The following is a 19,146-nucleotide window of genomic DNA, read 5'->3' as shown; positions in this document are numbered from 1 at the left end:
ACATTTCTTGAAGATTGGGGCTATGTCTGCCTTATTGCCATTGTATTCCAGCAACTGATATAAATCCTGGCACAGCATCCATATTCAAAAATGAAAAGAATGAATGAATGCATGAAGAAACATTGTTTCTACTGCAGGGAAAAGATATTCCAGTTTTCAAATAATGGGCTAAGAGAGCAAGAGTTTCCAATGGAACATAGTTTATCTGCATGTGCAGGTAGTTTGGCTATAGTTTTTATGTATGTATTTATGTATGAATATATCTATAAGATTGATGCCTTTTCATAACATTAGGTAAACAGTAGATAAATTTACCTAGTACATACAGGCTTTGACTGTATTATTCATACAAATTAATAGGAATACCATATAACATTTAATGTGGTTTAAGCACCGGTAGGATAATTCATACATGTGGTCTTCGATAACTGAACAACTTCCCTAAAAGTATTTCAAAGAGAAAGAAAAGCTCATTTAAGCATTTTTATTTGAGAATATTTTCTTACTTTTATAGTGTATCACATAATCAGTTGAAGAAATAAGCAATGAGATAACTGGCCGGAATTCGAATGAATTGCCTTTTGGATGGGCTATGCCCCCAGTTCACTTGCAGAATTGAAAATGAGGGAAATTGGCTTGCCTTCTGAGAGTTAAATTATGAAAGCAACAGATCAGAACAGATATATGCAAAATTACCTTTTAAAGACAAAAGAAATTATACAGCAAACAGAACTTGACAGAAACCTGATTGAATATATTAACACTTGTAAACAAAGAATATGTTACTCCTAAGGGGAAGGAAGCAGAAATCCATGATTTGGTTAGCTGTATGTGCAGACAAAGTCACAGGGGCAAATCAGGATTGGAGGGGGTGATTTATACATGGATGTAATATCGGTCCCACTCAGAGAAAAGGGAGCCAGAATTCTTGAACTTTCTGTGTATTTTTCCCACTGTTAAAATTGCCATTTTTTGGTATGATGGGATGAATGAAGGGTTGTTGATTTTAGATTAATGCCATTTACTTGATTTATTTTCTCCCCTTATCTGATTCCATGATCATGAAACAACCTGCTGATTGTGATTTGGTGTCCGATGCAGGTCTGGTTACAGGGAGAGAATGGCTGATCCTACAGACTGCAAGTATTTTCTGTCCTCAGACAGTGATTTCTTAGGAAGAATTAATAAGATAACTTCTGATTATGATGTGGCTTCTCATGAAGCTTCATTTTAGGAACAGATCATGCCAATATGAACATTATAATCCAAGTCAACTTCTTATTGTAATTAGTAAATCACTATTTGGTGGTCTACTCAGAATATATGTTGTAGTCTCATATACTTTTTAGTCAGCGTCAGTCTCTCATAGTTGCTAGGTCCCAGGCAATGGACTAGAAAGACTCTGCATCTTCGAAATAGATATCCAGAACCTATAATATGTTGACCTTTAAGCCATTCTCAGACCCAACCAGACTTCCCCAGAGCCTTGCTATTTAATAAGGAGTGGTCCTTGGACTTGCTACCTGAATATCCCAGGTTGTTTTGAGAAATTCAGAACCTTAGCCTCTGGTCCAGAATCACTGAATCTGCCTGCATTTTACCAAAGTTTTCAGTATATTTATGTGTATAACACAATTTGCGAAGTTCTGCTTTAGGGGATACATCCACAATTTTTATCTCTCTATCTCTACAGGTTGTTGGGAGACATTCTTTCATAGGTATTTCACACTGCTCATGTTTTGTTTTGTTTTGTTTTTGTGAATGCCAACAATGCAAGGCTTCAGTGAAGAATAAAGAGTAAATGCTCTTTATTCAGGCAACATCTTGTGGGATGAGGTAGGGTATCCTGGGCAGACTTGCTTACTGGCTGCTATAAAATGCTGGGTTCCCAAAGTTTGGTGTTCTTCTTTAACAGAACCCATGGTATGTACAAGCATCCATGTGGGCCTTTTTTTTTTTATAATTTAACTTTATTTTTTATTTTTTAAAATTTACATCCAAATTAGTTAGTATATAGTGAAGCAATGGTTTCAGAAGTAGATTCCTTAATTCCGCTTACCCATTTAGCTCATCCCCCTCTCACAACCCCTCCAGCAACCCTCAGTTTGTTCTCCATATTTATGAGTCTCCTCTGTTTTGTCCCCCTCCCTGTTTTTATATTATTTTTGTTTCACTTCCCTTATGTTCACCTGTTTTGTCTCTTAAAGTCTTCATATGAGTGAAGTCATATGATATTTGTCTTTCTCTGACTAATTTCACTTAGCATAATACCCTCCAGTTCCATCCACGCTGTTGCAAATGGCACGATTTCATTCTTTTTGATTGCCGAGTAATACTCCATTGTATATATACCACATCTTCTTTATCCATTCATCCATTGATGGACATTTGGGCTCTTTCCATACTTTGGCTATTGTTGATAGTGATGCTATAAACATGAAGGTACATGTATCCCTTTGAAACAGCACAACTGTATCCCTTGGATAAATGCCTAGTAGTGCAATTGCTGGGTCATAGGGTAGTTCTATTTTTAGTTTTTTGAGAAACCTCCATACTGTTTTCCAGAGTGGCTGCACCAGCTTGCGTTGCCACCAACAATGCAAAAGAGATCCTCTTTCTCTGCATCCTTGCCAACATCTGTTGTTGCCTGAGTTCTTCATGTTAGCCATTCTGACAGGTGTAAGGTGGTATCTCATTGTGGTTTTGATTTGCATTTCCCTGATGATGAGTGACGTTGAGCATTTTTTCATGTGTCGGTTGGCCATCTGGATGTCTTCTTTGGAGAAGTGTCTATTCATGTCTTTTGCCCATATCTTCACTGGATTATTTATTTTTTGGGTGTTGAGTTTGATAAGTTCTTTGTAGATTTTGGATACTAACCCTTTATCTGATATGTCGTTTGCAAATAGCTTCTCCCATTCTGTCGGTTGCCTTTTAGTTTTGCTGATTGTTTCCTTCGCTGTGCAGAAGCTTTTTATTTTGATGAGGTCCCAGTAGTTCATTTTTGCTTTGGTTCTCTTGCCTCTGGAAGGGAGTTGAGTTGAGTAAGAAATTGCTGCGGGCAAGATCAAAGAGGTTATTGCCTGCTTTCTCCTCAAGGATTTTGATGGCTTCCCATCTTACATTTAGGTCTTTCATCCGTTTTGAGTTTATTTTTGTGTATGGTGTAAGAAAGTGGTCCACGTTCATTCTTCTGCATGTCGCTGTCCAGTTTTCCCAGCACCACTTGCTGAAGAGACTGTCTTTATTCTATTGGATATTCTTTCCTGCTTTGTCAAAGATCAGTTGCCCATACGTTTGTGGGTCCATTTCTGGGTTCTCTATTCTATTCCATTGATCTGAGTGTCTTTTCTTGTGCCATCCATGTGGGCCATTTATGTTGACTCTGTGGGAATGTGGGGCTCAGGGAATGGATGCAAATGTGCTGACTCAATGGTTATCGCTCTTGCCGGGAGTAATAAAGTCTTATATCTTTGACCCAGGAGTCTTGCGTTTTCTGCCAGTCCACAAAAATATGGCAAGCTAACATTAGCTTATAAGTAGGTAAAATCTCAGACACTTCACAGTTATTGTCACAGATTTCTTCAGCCTTTTTTTTTTTTTTTAGCACAAATGCAAAGAGCAAAGTGTTAGGAGAACTGAGTTCTTATGTAGGTTCTACCATTAACTAGTTATGCCAAAGAATGGTTATTAGTTCTTCTCCATGGAATGATTTCTTCTTCATGTAAAAGTCAGGGGAGCAGGGAAAGGGATGAAGTACTTGATGAGAAGTTATATATGGTTAGTTCCTTGAGGGCAAAGTCCATGTCATAAGAATTATTTGTTATTGTTCTCCCTTCTAAGAATAAGCATATTTCTTTGAATGTTGGTGATATCAATAATGCATACTCTATTTTAGCCACAGGGGCTTGATAATCTCTTACCTTAAGTTATTTTTTGTATGCACTCTAATTCTACATTAAAGGATATGCATATGTTCTAGGCACACATGGAGCCTTATGTGGTGAAGATAATTAATTTTCACTGAATTCAAAATACACAAATTGTTTTCATTATCTCTGGTTCAGTGTAATCTTGATAATTTTCAGGTCCCTACTCATTTGGGGTATTTTAGCATCTTTGCAAGAACAACTATTTGTCCATCATATAATACAAAATTCTTCTGACACTAAACCTGCAAATGATTTTCAAGGAAGAAAAAACAATAGAATTCAAGAAGCTAATGTGTGTTGCTTGCATTTGCCACTTTCAGGGTCATGAACTCAGTTTAGTGCTAGCTGAACTACAGAGATGGGAAGGAATACACCTTTTCTAAAGGAGGACCTCTTGCACCTTACAATCAAAATTGATGGAGAGTTCGGTAACTTATATCTTCCTACATGAAAAGAGTCAATTGCTTCTGTCTCCAATTAAAGCACTAAAGAACTAGCTATAACTTCAAAAGCATCAACTTCAACATGAAACAAGATGGTCATGGAAAGTTTGTGAACTTTAGGGCACAGGCAGTTGTAAGAGGGTTGCCTTTCCAACCTAGCCCACCATTTTTGATCTCCTTAATGTAGCTGCTGTTTGAGAGAGAACAATGATGATAGTAACACTTTTTCTACCAAAAATATTTTCCTAAGGTTGCTAAAAAATTAAAGCAATTAGACTGGAAGCCTAGTAAGTTTTTGAGCAAATTAGTTTGTCAAAGTAAACCACAAACCTGGTCTACTATTGTAGTTAACTCTTAAAGAGAGTTCTGTGTCCTCAGTCTGCATCAGTACAAAGTGGGCCACACAGGCTGTTCAGGCCCCAATGCTTTCTTCAGATAAGAGTCATGGAGCGTAATATCCAAGAGATTCCAAGAGGAAAAAGACAAGGACCACTGAGGACAATGGACTTGGGAGTTCTTTCCAGATCATAGAATGAGTAGCTGTCCAGTGATCTACCTAAGGAACATTAATACTGGCAGAAAAGGGAAACTTCATTCTTCAAACTGGCAGGAGCTGATCATTCCTGTGGATACGTGGCTACTGCGGGTTTCCTTTTTCCCCGTTTTTATAATGTGAATGCTATTACAGTGTTTTGGTTTGTATTCTACCATAGTATATCAGGCTTATATGTGGTAAAAGACATTTGTTTGAATCCCAAGTTTAGTTGACCACGATGTGTCACATTCAGGCTGACAGATAAGAGTGTGCAACACCCAGAGATCCTGTCTCAGCATCTGATAGCACATGATGATCTACTTTTGAAAGGAATGGGTATGTTGTATATATAGGAAGAAGGGCATGCTTGGATATATGAGTCACAGGCAGATTGTAGTGAAGATAACTTACTAGTCATCCATCAATATCCATCATATTCCTTTCTTATAATAAAAAGATACAGTTTGGGCAGAGAATTCAGCTGTCACTAATAAATAGTATTTTGCTAAGTGAAGTAAACCAGGAAGAAAGAAAAAAAATGGCATGATCTCACTTATATGTGGAATTTAGAAAAGTCAAATGCATACAAGCAAGAGTAGAATAATGGTCATCAGGGGCAGGGAGGTGAGGGAACCAGGGAAGAGATGTTGATCAAAGGATATAAAGTTACAATTATATAAGATTAATGTCTAGAGATCTAAAGTATAGCATAATGACTGTACTTAATGTGTTAAATACAGGAAATTTGGTATGAGACTAGAGAGCAGATATCAGTTATCTATCATCACATATATAAAAAGTGGTAAGTATATGGTAATAAGATATGGTAATTACCTTGACTGTAATAATCATTTCACTATATATATGTGTGTGTGTGTATAAATATATATATAAATATATATAAATATATATATAAATATATATAAATATATATATAAATATATATAAATATATATATAAATATATAAATATATATATAAATATATATACAGTGATATATACATACACATATATCAAATGTTGTACACCATAAATATGTACAATTTTTAATTTAAAAACAATAAAAACACTGCTTTACAAAAAAGTGTTTGTAGTGTGTACAGATTTGGAGAAGTATTTGTAAAACAAAAGTGTGAGATCTCTTTCCCTCTATTCTTCTTCCCATAGCCTGAAGTACCAATATTATGGTTTGAACTGGATGGGATACTTGGGACCATAAAGTAACTTGGGAATGGATGGGACAAAGTACACCAAAATCCTGCAATGAGGCTATGTCCTTAATATTATTATGCCATTTTAGCCCTGGACTATCTATTGCAGACTTCCATGTGAGAGCGAAGTAAGTCTATTTTGCGTTTTGTCACTTGCAACTGTTCCTAATCCTAACACAGATGCTTTAGAATTTACCTAGAAAGTAATTCACAGATCTTAAAATTTGTGTCGATTCCTTACAAGTCTCACAGGATTTTAATATTAATGTATAAGAATTGATAAATTATTTTTGGAGGGGCACCTGAGTGGTTCAGTCAGTTAAGCCTGCGACTTCGGCTTGGGCCATGATCTCATGGCTCATGAGTCTGAGCCCCATGTTGGGCTCTGTGTTGACAGCTTGGAGGCCGAGGCCTGCTTAATATTCTGTGTCCCCCCCACCTCTGTGCCCCTCCCTCACCAGTGCTCTCTGTCTGTCTGTCTGTCTGTCTCTTTCTCTAAAATAAATAAACTTAAAAAAAATTAAAAATAAATAAATAATTTTTGGAATACTGCCCTTCCAGTGGAAGATCTCCCAGCAATTTGGTTTGATAGAATTTTAATGGGAAAGTAGAATATAGATAAAATAATTCGTTTTGGGTCTAAACATTTGTTTTAGATAGTTTTCAAAGGTCATATTAAATAACAAATGTTAGAATGTTACAGTTTTACAGGAGTACCTATGAAGAAACCTACAACCTGGCAGTGGCTAGTAACACACTATCAACAACATTGAGGGAACAACCAAAAGCTCCCATGAAGTGACAAATATAAACAAGTACTTAACCGACTATGCATCTGATGGTCTTTTAGAAGGGATAGGTTATAAACCATACACATGATGATGGTCACGAGGAAATGAAATCAGTATTAGGTGATTTTTAATTCAGCTTTACACACACACACACACACACACACACACACACACTTATGCATAGTTAAAAGAATCATTTCCAATCACTATGATAGATTCCAAATTTTTTCTGTTTTCTATGTATGTGGTAATCTTCACCATTTCCAGTCTGAAATTGTCCTCCGTGCAAACTTGTCACTTTGCCGCACTTTCCTCTATAAACAGTGACAATAACAACAGCAACAGAACATAGCATTTTTCAAAGCTGTTAAAAGTTAGGCCTATCTCCCACTGAATTCCACTACTGTAAATCACAAAGGATAATAATGTTGTCTTTGTATTTGAAGATAAAGATTCTGAATCACCATCAGCAGAATACTTGCTTGGAGTTATTTTTTTCCAGTACCTTGATACTCACTTTTTCTGAACTCCTGAAGCCATAATTATCTTATCTAGATAGAGCACTGCATTACATTTTTCCTCGCCTCATTCTCTAATCAAGCCTAGATACTAAGTCTGATCTCATACCAGCCACACTGAACAGAGGTTGCTCAGAGGTTGTTTTCTCCTCATACTTCTTTTTCTTCACGACCTTCACCCTCCAGCCATTAGTAGAGTGTGGTATACAGAGGCATTTATATTGACTTTCTGGTTAATAGTGGGGCTGGATTTGTGCTCAACCACCTCAGCTCCTATCATAACCAACTGAAAGGTGGGACTGTACACATAGGTTATTAAAAACTAAAGCAAAACAAACCAAAACACATAGAAAAACAAAGGTAAATTCTCCTAGAGAGCTTAACTTACCTTCCTTGGTCTGGGACTGGAGAAGGTATGTATTATGCTAGATATTTCATTGCATACAATAGACAGTAACTAAATTGGCAAAACGATCTCTATGGGTTATTTTCCAGGACATGGAAATAATTTTTAATGTTTAGCTATCAACTGTTATCGTGACATTACTAATCAGGTGTTTTTTAAATCAGGAGACAATGTGTTATAAATCTATATAAGAAAGTTCTCTATGGGTTCATTCAGGGGCAGGAGTATTTAACTTTATTACAGTAGTCAGAGATGAAAGATTTTGCTCCAATGTATCTTTGGAGAGCTTCTTGCAACATCCAGTATAATTTGAAGGAAAAAGAGATTACACCAAACAATTATAGTATTTATTGGTGAATAGACTAACAGTGTCCTAGCTGTTAGGGAAGACAACATTAGAAAAAGGTTAAACAACTCACTAAATAGTTCCATACTAGTTATTTTACTATTTGATCAGCAAAAAAGATCAAGAGAGTGAAGTAACTGCTCTTCCTTTACATGAATGTTGGCCCATGTATATATGATTTTCTAGAAATATATGAGCAAGTGATAATTATATATGTCTGAGAACTGCCAAAAGTGGCAGAGAAATTAATGCTCAGACCCAAAGTAGTTTATGTTAGTAACTGGGGTTGTTTCACGTGCATGATGAGACTTCTTAAGAACTAAAGTACCACAATATTTTGGTGAAAAACTAGTGTAAAGCAGGAATGAGGCACAGTGACAGAGCCAATTTTAAGAGGGAAATGTTTTGTGTTGCAGAAAATGTAAACAAGAAATGCTACCTGTATTTGTGGGCACTTGGGTATGAATGAGCTTAGCACAGAGACAGGAAAAAAGTCTCACTTGTGTCAGGGGTCATTATATGGATTTGGAGATACTGTATCATATCATTCCTACTTCACAGTAAAGTTTAGGAAATTATAGATATAATGAGGGGGATTGGAGTTATATAAGAGGAAAAGGAAAGACAACTAATGGATGAATCCCTACCATGTACCAAGTGCATATCTTATTTAATATGTAAGATCCTTCCACTTCCATGTGAGCAAGGTAAAATTAACTCCATTTCACATGAGTAAATTGAAAATAAGAGAGTTTATGCAATTTGCCTAGAATCTTGCAGCATATATACTGGGAAGCCAAGTTCCCCTTTATATTCGCTCAGGTAAATAGAGGCATGGTGAAACTGGCTCGTATCAGGTCATGAGAGCCAATTGTTAAACCTGAAGGAATGTTGTTAGCAGTCTGCCAAACATTGCCTTTGTTAAAATTAAGTTACATAAGCTTACCATTATATATATTAAAAACAAATGGCATTACTTCTCAAAACTCATCTTACAAAATTATTTTACTAAATTTCTATTATTATCTATGATCTTCAGGTTTTTTATATTATAATTGCACTGTGGAAATATTATATTATGGTGTGATACTGTATATCCTCTCCCAACTCTGCATTCAGTAACATCATTTGATAGCTTGAAATCTGCATAATGGGGATATTTACACAATGGAAATTGGCAAATCCTCTAAATTAGGGGTTGAGCTTTTGTTACTGTTGACTGTCTACACTTAAGAAAAGATGGAAAATATGTTAATGGAAATTAAACTTAAAGTATATTGTATGTATCCATTACACTGTAAGTAGCACAAAAAATTGAGAGAATTTTCTTTCAGGATCTAAAACTGTTACCTGTTTCAGCAAAGCGGTTACTTTCATCTTATTCATTATCACAAATAAAAATAGCAACACATATTCATGTTAGAATAATATTCATAGTTGGGATACAACTCCATTTGTCAAATCATGATTGAATTGTAACCATAGTTGGCTATGGATACATGATTTTGGCAAAAAATAATGAAATAATTCTTTGAGAGGGAATTGGCTGTATGGAGTTTACAATAAAGTGTATTGTACATTTTATTATTTACAAGTATACAAATTTTGTGATACACGTTCTTTGTTTCAGTTACATTTCTACCAATGTATCACTGAATATATAGAGGTGAAGCCATAAGATTTTTGTTAAGTGAGACTGAATAGAAATATGGGAAGTTTTTGCAAGGTGTAAAATTCATTCTATGTTGTAATTATAAACATGTAAAATAAATACATAAAGATAGAAAGGCTTATGTGAAAATAAAAGGAGTTTTGTGAGGAGGATAGATGATGTACAATTAATTTACAGCACAAAGGGGTAAATATGAAAAATAAAAATGCATAACAAAGCCTGCTATGCCCTAGAAGAGTAGTTTTAGTATTCTTTTGCGCCAATATTATAAAATATTTTGAAAAGGAAGGGTGGGAGGTGTTGTCACAGAACATAATTCTACAGACCCCCTGTAGAAGGTTCTTTTGTTTACATCACAGTAAAACATGATTTTTTTTTAACTGCCACATCTAAAACTCTGCCATACATGTCTCCGACCTTTCCCTTTAATAGTAGAATATTATGCTGCCTGATTTTTCATCACTAATTCTCATTTTCTCTAAATTTTAGTACACATATGTTAAGATTTGAACTCATCTTTCCAGTCAGAAGCGATTCTTTGAGAGAAGAAGCACTTTTCTCAAATCAAAACAAATGTAAAAACCAAACAAACAAAACATGCCTTGGGCAGCCAATTCTGCGACTATTTTTAAAAAGTAAGCCTGCTTTTTCCCAGGAACCTATGAGAAAATCTTCTTGCAAATTTCAGGCACAACCAGGTTGCTTCCCAAATTGGCCATTTGCACTCCAGGGCTAGAGATGAAAGTGCCCAGAATTGCTGAGTAATTCAATTGCGGCCAGAATCGATGCAAGCACAGACGCCACTCTGGTCAAAGGTTGGCCCTTAGGCTGCAACTTAAGTCAATTTTGGGTAAGCCAAGTTTGATTACATTTTCGGTGATGAAGCTTTCAAAAGCAATGCTGAGCTGCCTATTCTGAGGCTGTCTGGTTCTATCCCGAATCTATACTCCTGGCTAGAGAAGCATCTATGTATCTGTTTTGGTTATAATTAAGTCCTGCTGGAGTTGAGGAAAAATGAGAGAAAGAAAAAAAATTAAAAAAAAAAAGAGGGCGTGATCCAGAAAACATGTGAATCTATCACTAATACTATGTGAGCAATAATGTATTTTATCTTTTAAAAAGCGTAGTAACAAGAATAAGAGGGAGAAAGAATCAGGGAACATGCTAACAAAGAAAAAAAGTAACAGACAGAAGTTTATTATGATGGTGATGTGTGGCAGTCTAAGAATATTTTGGCATCTGAGACCTATTCTTTCAGGTGATGCTGGCAGGAGGGATGTTGAGGAAATACAGGTGGTTCTGAAGTATGAAGCAAAATGGGTGTAGGAAAGGATGTCAAATATGGACTCCAACAGCCACATGCTAGCTTGAGAGAAATAAACACTTTCAATTTATCTTTTTCCAGTAGTCAAGACTGCAGAGCCGTTGTGCATCCATAGCTTATGCAAGTCTCCCTAAAATGTGTTTGCTTAGTTAAATCATTTGATTATAGATATTACATGTGAGTAAGCACATTATTATAACATAAACTATAGTGCTCCCAAGAAATTATAATTTTTTGGAGAAAATATGAATTTTCCTACAGGTATGGCCACTAATTTTTGAAACATGGACTAGAGGCCTGCCAGTTTTAGAAAAACATGTTGCTAAATATTGTCTTATGAAGTGTTTTACAAAACTTGTAATTCCTTCTAGGTGGACTGAGAATGACTCTAATGGTTCTTTGACAAGAATTATGATCTGCCTCACTAATTAGGCTGCTTCACATATGCACTAATTGGATTGATTTAAAAAATCAAAGAAAGGAAACTGAAGAGCATGCAACTATCTAATACCACATTTTAGAGCTGGGTTACTCAAGTTCTTTCTTTGCTTCAAAATAGTTGAAAGAGAAAGCTTGTTAAAAAAAAGAGAGAGATAAAATTGGAAAGATCCAACTTACTAAAAATTTCTGGCCATGCCATAGGTGAAATAACATTTCCATGAAAGCACGTCTTGTTAATTTATTCATATCTTACTTAAGGATATACTGAGCAGGTATCTAATATGTGTCTCTGGAGAGAAATCTCAATTAAATTATATTTATAAGTAAAGAAATCCATCCTATACTGAATAGATGCATTCAATGAGGACATACCATTTCTACTCTCTTCCCCAGCAGTTTTATGGCTACTAAAACAGAATTTACAGTGCTTTAGAGAAAGTTGGCCCATTAAAATATCATTGCTTTCACAATTAATTCTTCCTCTTTTTTCTTTTATTTGGAATATCAAAACAGAAAAAAAAACCCTATTTCATTTTACTTTTTCTTTTGGTGATGTGCTCTATTAATTATGCCTCACATTGCCTGAGGAGAAATGGGAATTTTAATAATAATGACACTCAGCACTTCATAGCAATCATTTTCTTCACTTATATCTCTGAATCTTATATGGGAGACCACACTTGAATTTTTCAGAAAAAGAAATTACAGCACCAAAGTGGAGGTGGGACAGTAGCTCAGACTGCTAGCTTATCATGTGCTCCAACTATTAGATCATGCTTCGAATCCAGGCACAGCTACAGAGAAAAAAATGCATGCTGGGTAAATATGCTCTCAGGGACTTAATGAGAAATCATGGGAGCGGAAATCTCTCCCAGGGCCTCCAACGTGCTTTGTCAGGGAAAAGACTAGCAAAGGCACTCCTGAAGGTTGAGACTGGGAATACCTTTTTGTCGAGCTGGAAATGTTGGCACGTTTTCATTTTTACAAAATCTTAATAGCCACAACTCCCATATACACGAGGTCACATTTTGGCCTAATTTGTTATAAGGGTTAGAGCTTTGTGAAATAGCAAGCAAGAAGATCTATTCTAGTGCCTTTTCATAGGTTATTGGCCAACAGAATTGAAACTGTGAACATAAAGGAAATTTCCCTGGAGAGTAAAATTCTTTGTAGAGATGACAAAATGATTAGGCCAGCAGTGCTATTGAGCTAAACTTTATGGAAACTCACCACAGAGCAAAATACATTAAAATACATTTTTTTCTGTCAATAAAAAATAATTTTGAGTTCAATGACAAAAATGTACAGAAGGGAAAAATATTGGCAGCCTTTCTACTTTGTTAAGGAGTAAGTGTAACTGTTTTTAATAACAATCAATACATAAAACTGCTTCTTTTAAACATATATAGATTTTTTTTTAGAATCTTAAAGCATTATAGGAGAAAGAGAACTTGGGTAGTTATTTTATTCTCTGCATTTTATAGATGAGGAAACTGAGGCCAGAGAGTTAAGTGCTTTACCTAAGGACTTCTCCAAGTAAAGGCAAGAACCTACATTCCCCGACTCCCAGGCTAGGACCCGTAATAAAATTTTATGGTTAATTTTTAAACTCCTTTTGATTTTTCAGTATCTTTTTGGTATCTAATTCCCACAAACCTGCTACATTTCAAGGCTGATGAATGACAACAGCAAATACCAAGGCTCCATCCTCCCTTTGGCATTTACTGACCCTGTATCAGCTATAGGGATGTATATGTAGCTTTAGTAGCTTGAAGATACAGCTGTCAAATCGCCTCTTAACCAGAGAGAAACACATCAGTAGAGTAATTAATCCTGTACAACCCTTTCTATCAACCTGACCACTTTTTTTTTTTCAATCATTACAAGTGAAAGCTTACGTGCACGGCTGATTTAATTAATAATTCTAATAAAAAAGACAGTATCATAATGATAGACATAAGTACATGAATAAATGGATTAAAGAACCAGTGCTGTTCTTAAATAGCCAGTGAGATAAAGTTGCTCAGTTATTGAGGTTCCAGCAGCTACCCTTCAAAGTTTGGATCATCTGTACCAGAGAGTAGAGACATTTAATCAGGACCTAGATTAGTTATTTTACATATCCTGTATCATTTGATCTTTGCAACAACCCTGTAAAAATAACCTATTTTCTCCATTTTATAGGTGAGATGATTGAAGCGTTAAGATTGGGACTAAGAGAACTGTCCAGCATCCTGAATGGGGGACTAGGGTTTCAAATCAGACTTATTTGATTCCCAAGCTTTTGGTGGTTGGTCTTGTCATGAAAAAAGCACTGGAACACGAGTAGGACAAACTAAGCAAGCTCTAGCTTTAGATCTGCTATGACAATATATAACATTGAGTTCCCTCACCAATAAAGGGAAAGAACTGGTCTAGAATGAAAGTTTTCAAACCTAATTTTGTGGAACTCTATGGCTTTTTGACAGGCCTCAGGGTCACTGTGTGGTGTGATATGGAGGAAAAAGATAGGATTTTCCAGGTTTACCTTCAAACCAACCACATGAACTCCAATTTAACTTTGTTATATATTAAAGGCTTGCATCAGGTTTTCCCTGGGGAAGGAAAGGAATCCCCAGCTTTAAGAACTTTTAAAAAAAACCCAACTAGGTAATATCTGAGACTACTCTAGCTCTAAGGTTCTGTCATTTGACATGGCTAACCAAAGCTCTGTTAGCATTTGTATTTGGCTCTTACATGAAATCAGTGGTGATTTCATGAACTGAAGCACCAGTTGGAGTGATTTGGTGAACTGTTCCTACAGTTATTCTCACTACTTCAACCTGTTGGGTATCATCTCTCGTGTATGGCACTAAATGGCTATTTTGTGTTTAGCTTCTTGAGAATACACAAAGCTTCTAGGTATAAGGTCAGGGAGGAAAAAACCTTCTTGCTTCACTCATGCTGCATTTCACCAAATTTGTATATAGCCATTATTTGTATGATGATTATGTCTCTGTGTGCATATTTCAGTTTAGCAGAGTGCCATTCAATAGGTCGATATAACTATATCAAAAATCTACCTACAACTGCAAACCTAATTTTTGTAAAATACTTATTACTAGAACATCCAGGAAAGGCTTTCCATTAACATCTTAAAGCTGTGAGGATAAAGCAAGTTGGCTCACATAGCACACTGTCTTCAATAATCACCAAGTCTATATTTATTACTGCCTCTTTCAACCAAAATGAAATCCCTATCTCTTTTAAGCTCCAGGAGGGGAGATCAAGTTCAATCTAAAATATGAATCATTCAAATTTGTGGTATCACCTTTCACATGGAATCAAGGTTCATTATAATATGCGAAAGTAACAGAGAGCCCATACAGTTGCTTACTGGCATGTGGGGACATTTGAAGCAAGCAGAGAGCTGAAATATTACTTGCAAGGGCACAGCTGGTTTCACATTCAACAAATCAGTCAAAAAAATAACGTTTGCCTGCCTCAGTCAGATCTAAACAAGGGAAAAATGTTATGCCAGCTACATTCTTTCTTTCCCCAGTAGCCTCTTCCATTTTTCTTTTGGATACCAGCTAGTGCCTTTTTTTTTTTAATCCCTAAGAGAAGGTGTCCATCAAATTAAATAGACTGGGAAGATATATTCTGTAAACATGAAAGGAGATATTCCAGAAAGTTAAATAGCAATGATTGTATAAAACATTTGAAATTAGAACTTCATTATTGTCTCCACAGGGTTGCTAAGGCAGGGAAAAGAGAAAGTTTTGGTGATTCCTTTGAATATCTTATGTGTAATATTTCTGAGGCAAATGCTTTGTTATTTGAATAAATGCACGTACGCACGTGCGTGCACGTGTGCACACACACACACATGCACACACACAAGAAAAGAAGACCTTATAGCATCATTAGGACCTATATTCTGGCAATAGATTTGACACCCTACTTTTGGAAACACATGAACAAAGAGTTTGGCACCCACACACTATAGCAATATGATTGTTATCTATCTGGGTCGCAAGCTAAGACTCTGTTAATATTAAAGCTTGAATTGTCCCAAATATTTTCATATATTAAGTCTCAGGAGAAGGTTGTATTGAATTAAAGTTATGTGAATTTTAAGCACTTTGTTTATGTGGCTAAGATTTTTTCCCTTCTTAACTGATTTCTTTCCTTATTTGCTTTTAGATTATGATTCTTTGTGTCCTATAATGAATATCTGTTTTTTTAAACAAAGCATATACAACATATTTTACTTATAGAAATGACTTTTATTGGTTACTAAATTACTAATCAAATAAGGGTGTCAATCTGATGAATTGAACCCATAGATGGCAGGATGGGACCATTCAGTTCATATTCTTTAAGGGGAAGACATAAAGAAACCAGCTCCTGTTCAGGAAACAAAAAACACAACTGAAAAATAGTATAAAAATCTCAAATAATTCTGAATCTCTCATTTTTTACTTAATAAGGAATTTTGCTATGAATAGTTGGCATGCTGTCATCCATTATTAATTTTGTTACAGCATTTGCTCTCTGAGGCTGATCTACAGTGATCTACAGAATATTCTCTCTCTCTCTCTTTCTTTCTCTCCCCCACTCTCACACACACATCAAGAGACATTTTTAATGCAAGTATATGCCAGAAATTTCTGGACAGAACATCTGCAAAGTGAGGGATTCATTGTACACAAGGTTTCCTACAGTTTTCCTAATACAAACTTTACTTTCCCCTAACTTGAGAAATCATATATTCTTTATCTAGAGTAATTCTATTAATGAAATTACTAACATCTCTGCTTAGAATTAGAGTTCCTCTTAGTATTACAGTCTAAAGCCTACAGGTCACAGAAGGCAAAAGGGTTTAAGGTAACTTCATTTTAAATCAAAGCCCTTTCTTGTTTCTCTGGGACTGAAGAAAAATGTGTGAAAAGAGGCTAACAAACTGAGAATGAGGGCAGCTTGCAGAAGAGCAAGAAGCATGGGAAGTATGATTCACCAAAGACTGAGTACGGCATCTTTGCTGGTCAGGGAGTGGTTGACATACATATAGTCATTGGACCTATTAATCAGATTGAAAGCCAATTCAGACCAGCTGCTCAAGGATCAAGGCAGTTCATCAGCCTGTTTTCTTCCTTTCATAGCCTAGTCCATAGAAAGAGTAGTTTACTACCCATGTCTCTACTTTCTCATCTACTTCTTTCACCTGAATCCACAACCTCATGACTTCTACTCCCAGTTTTCTACAAAATTGCCTTGGCAAAGATCACCGATTGTTGCCAGTTGTCAGAGACAGTGGTTGATTTTCAGACTTTTCTGATCTGATGGAACATTGGGCATTGCTGACTGTCCCTTTTGTCGAATAAATCTCCTGTGGCTTCTGTGGCACTGATCCTCCTCTGATTTGTCCCACGAGCTTCTACAGGATATTTCAACTGTTTTGCACACTCCTTAATGCTGATTTTACCTGGAGGTTGGTCCTTGCTCATCTTTTTACTGTACGTGGCCTTTCTGCAAAATCTTACTTACTGCTGACACTACCACCTCCACTCTGATAACCTCCAAATCATATCTCCATTCTGGACTTTACATCCAGCAAACTACTGGACATTGCCTCCAACTGAGTATGTCCAAAATTAAAATCACTTTTCTTCTTTCAATCTCTACTTTCTCCCCAAATCTGAAAGTGCTAATCCTTCTCTCCTGTTCTATCCTGGTTAATTTCACCCAACTAAATGTTGGAAGTTATCTAGATTCCTACAATTCCCTTCCTGTTCTCTCCACAGTTGGTCATTAACTCCTCTTTCCTAATTTCTTGCCACTCCCTCACCTCTGCTACTTTTTTTTTTTTGGTGCAATTATCTTCTTGTAGGTCTAATACCTGGGCTTAGAACTCATTTTAACTAAGAATGTCTTTCAGAAACTAAATCTGTTTATATCCTGCATTTATTAAAAATCCTTCAATAGCTCTTCAAAACCAGAAAGATAAAGTCCAAGCTCATTTGCAGCCTTTCTTGTCATAATTCCATCAATTTGTCCAATCATCTCTCAACAGTCTCTTCTCCTACCTTTTACTCTAACTAACCATATAAAGATACCACTATGTCTTCAAGTGTGTCAGATTGTTCCATACTGCCATGTCTTTACAGTGGCTGCTTCAAACTAGAGTATTCTCCCTCACCCCCACCCAGCCATTCCACACCCAGGCTCAATCTAATCACATCCTTTGTTCAAGGGTCATCTCTACAGCTCATCCTCAGTCACAGAGACTGAGTTGATCATTCTCTCATTGTTGCCACTGTACAATGTACTCAGGGCTGTTCTTAAATGAACTCTGCAAACTTCTGTCGAAAATCACACAATGGTGGCTAAATAGGTATTTTGAGGTGCATATTATTTATAATTCTTATAGCCATACTCTCATCAGCCATCTAGATGACAGTCCTTTCATGACCCTCAAGGCCAGGTCAAGAGCCTCTTCTCCGTCCTAGTATGCCACCGTTACTATATTGCATTACAGTTGTCTGTTTCTTATCCCTCTCCTCTCATTCATCTGAGAACTCTTTGAGCATTGGGTTCCAGATATATTAATCCTTTTCTTTCTAACATTAAGAACAGTGTTTTGTACATTATAGGCAGTATATATATATATATATACACACACACACATACATATATATGTATTTTTTGACAAATAAAGGTTGCTATTGAACAGATTATCTGAGCCTTGAAAATAGAATTTTTTAGTTTTGTCTTTACTACTTGCATCTCCTAGATGTCTGAACTTCTATGCTGCAAACTTCATTAATCTGGAATTAGTGCCACAAAATCTGGTTCATGCACTGACCAAGGGATATGGTTAAGTTACAGCTAGAGTTAGGACATTATTTCAAATTTGCGTGCCTTCTCCCTAGCTTACCAGTAACAGATTACCATTTAAAAAAAATTTTTTTTAGCGTTTATTTATTTTTGAGACAGAGAGAGACAGAGCATGAATGGGGGAGGGTCAGAGAGAGGGAGACACAGAATCTGAAACGGGCTCCAGGCTCTGAGCTGTTAGCACAGAGCACGATGCGGGGCTTGAACTCACGGACCGCGAGATCGTGACCTGAGCCGAAGTCGGCTGCTTAACCGACTGAGCCACCCAGGCGCCCCCAGATTACCATTTAAACTCTTAGTAAAGTATTGGGCACGGGGTCAACAAGTAAGGTCAGCAACCTATATATTGCTTTTGGAACTGAACTGAACTGAATTGAGTGCTCTTACAGGATATGATATAATAACAATGGTTAACATTTATTGAGTGCTTGCTTTGTCCCAGGCTGAGGGATAAATGCTTTACATGCATCATCCCATTTAATTTTCATCCCATAGATGGGAGCCATTATTGGCCTCATTTTATTAACAATGAATTAATGAAACTTTGGCATTTGCTTACACAAAGTCACATGTGACTAATATGCAGCAAAACTGGGATCCAAACCAAGGCCTGCTTGACTGCTTTTACATGAAACACACACACACGCG

The 19,146-nt window shown here is 36.3% G+C and overlaps 1 protein-coding gene across 5 annotated transcripts in view; it reads right to left on the bottom strand.

Moving 5' to 3' along the window:
* Positions 1 to 19,146, bottom strand: part of NEGR1 (neuronal growth regulator 1) — an 841,086-nt gene that overhangs the window by 152,085 nt on the left and 669,855 nt on the right. Inside the window, exon 7 of one of the 5 annotated variants that reach the window (XM_049618496.1) lies at positions 15,861 to 16,008. The exons of the other annotated variants lie outside the window; for them this stretch is intronic. Within the exon in view, the coding sequence (XP_049474453.1) occupies positions 15,980 to 16,008 (29 nt within the window). The 3' untranslated portion in view covers positions 15,861 to 15,979. Of the gene's footprint in view, positions 1 to 15,860; positions 16,009 to 19,146 lie in introns of those variants that run through there. 5 annotated transcript variants of the gene reach the window in all.

Source organism: Panthera uncia, assembly GCF_023721935.1.
Source record: "Panthera uncia isolate 11264 chromosome C1 unlocalized genomic scaffold, Puncia_PCG_1.0 HiC_scaffold_4, whole genome shotgun sequence".
NCBI lineage: Eukaryota > Metazoa > Chordata > Mammalia > Carnivora > Felidae > Panthera > Panthera uncia.
Note: the sequence above shows the minus strand (reverse complement) of the source record. Positions and strands in the feature narration are given on the sequence as shown.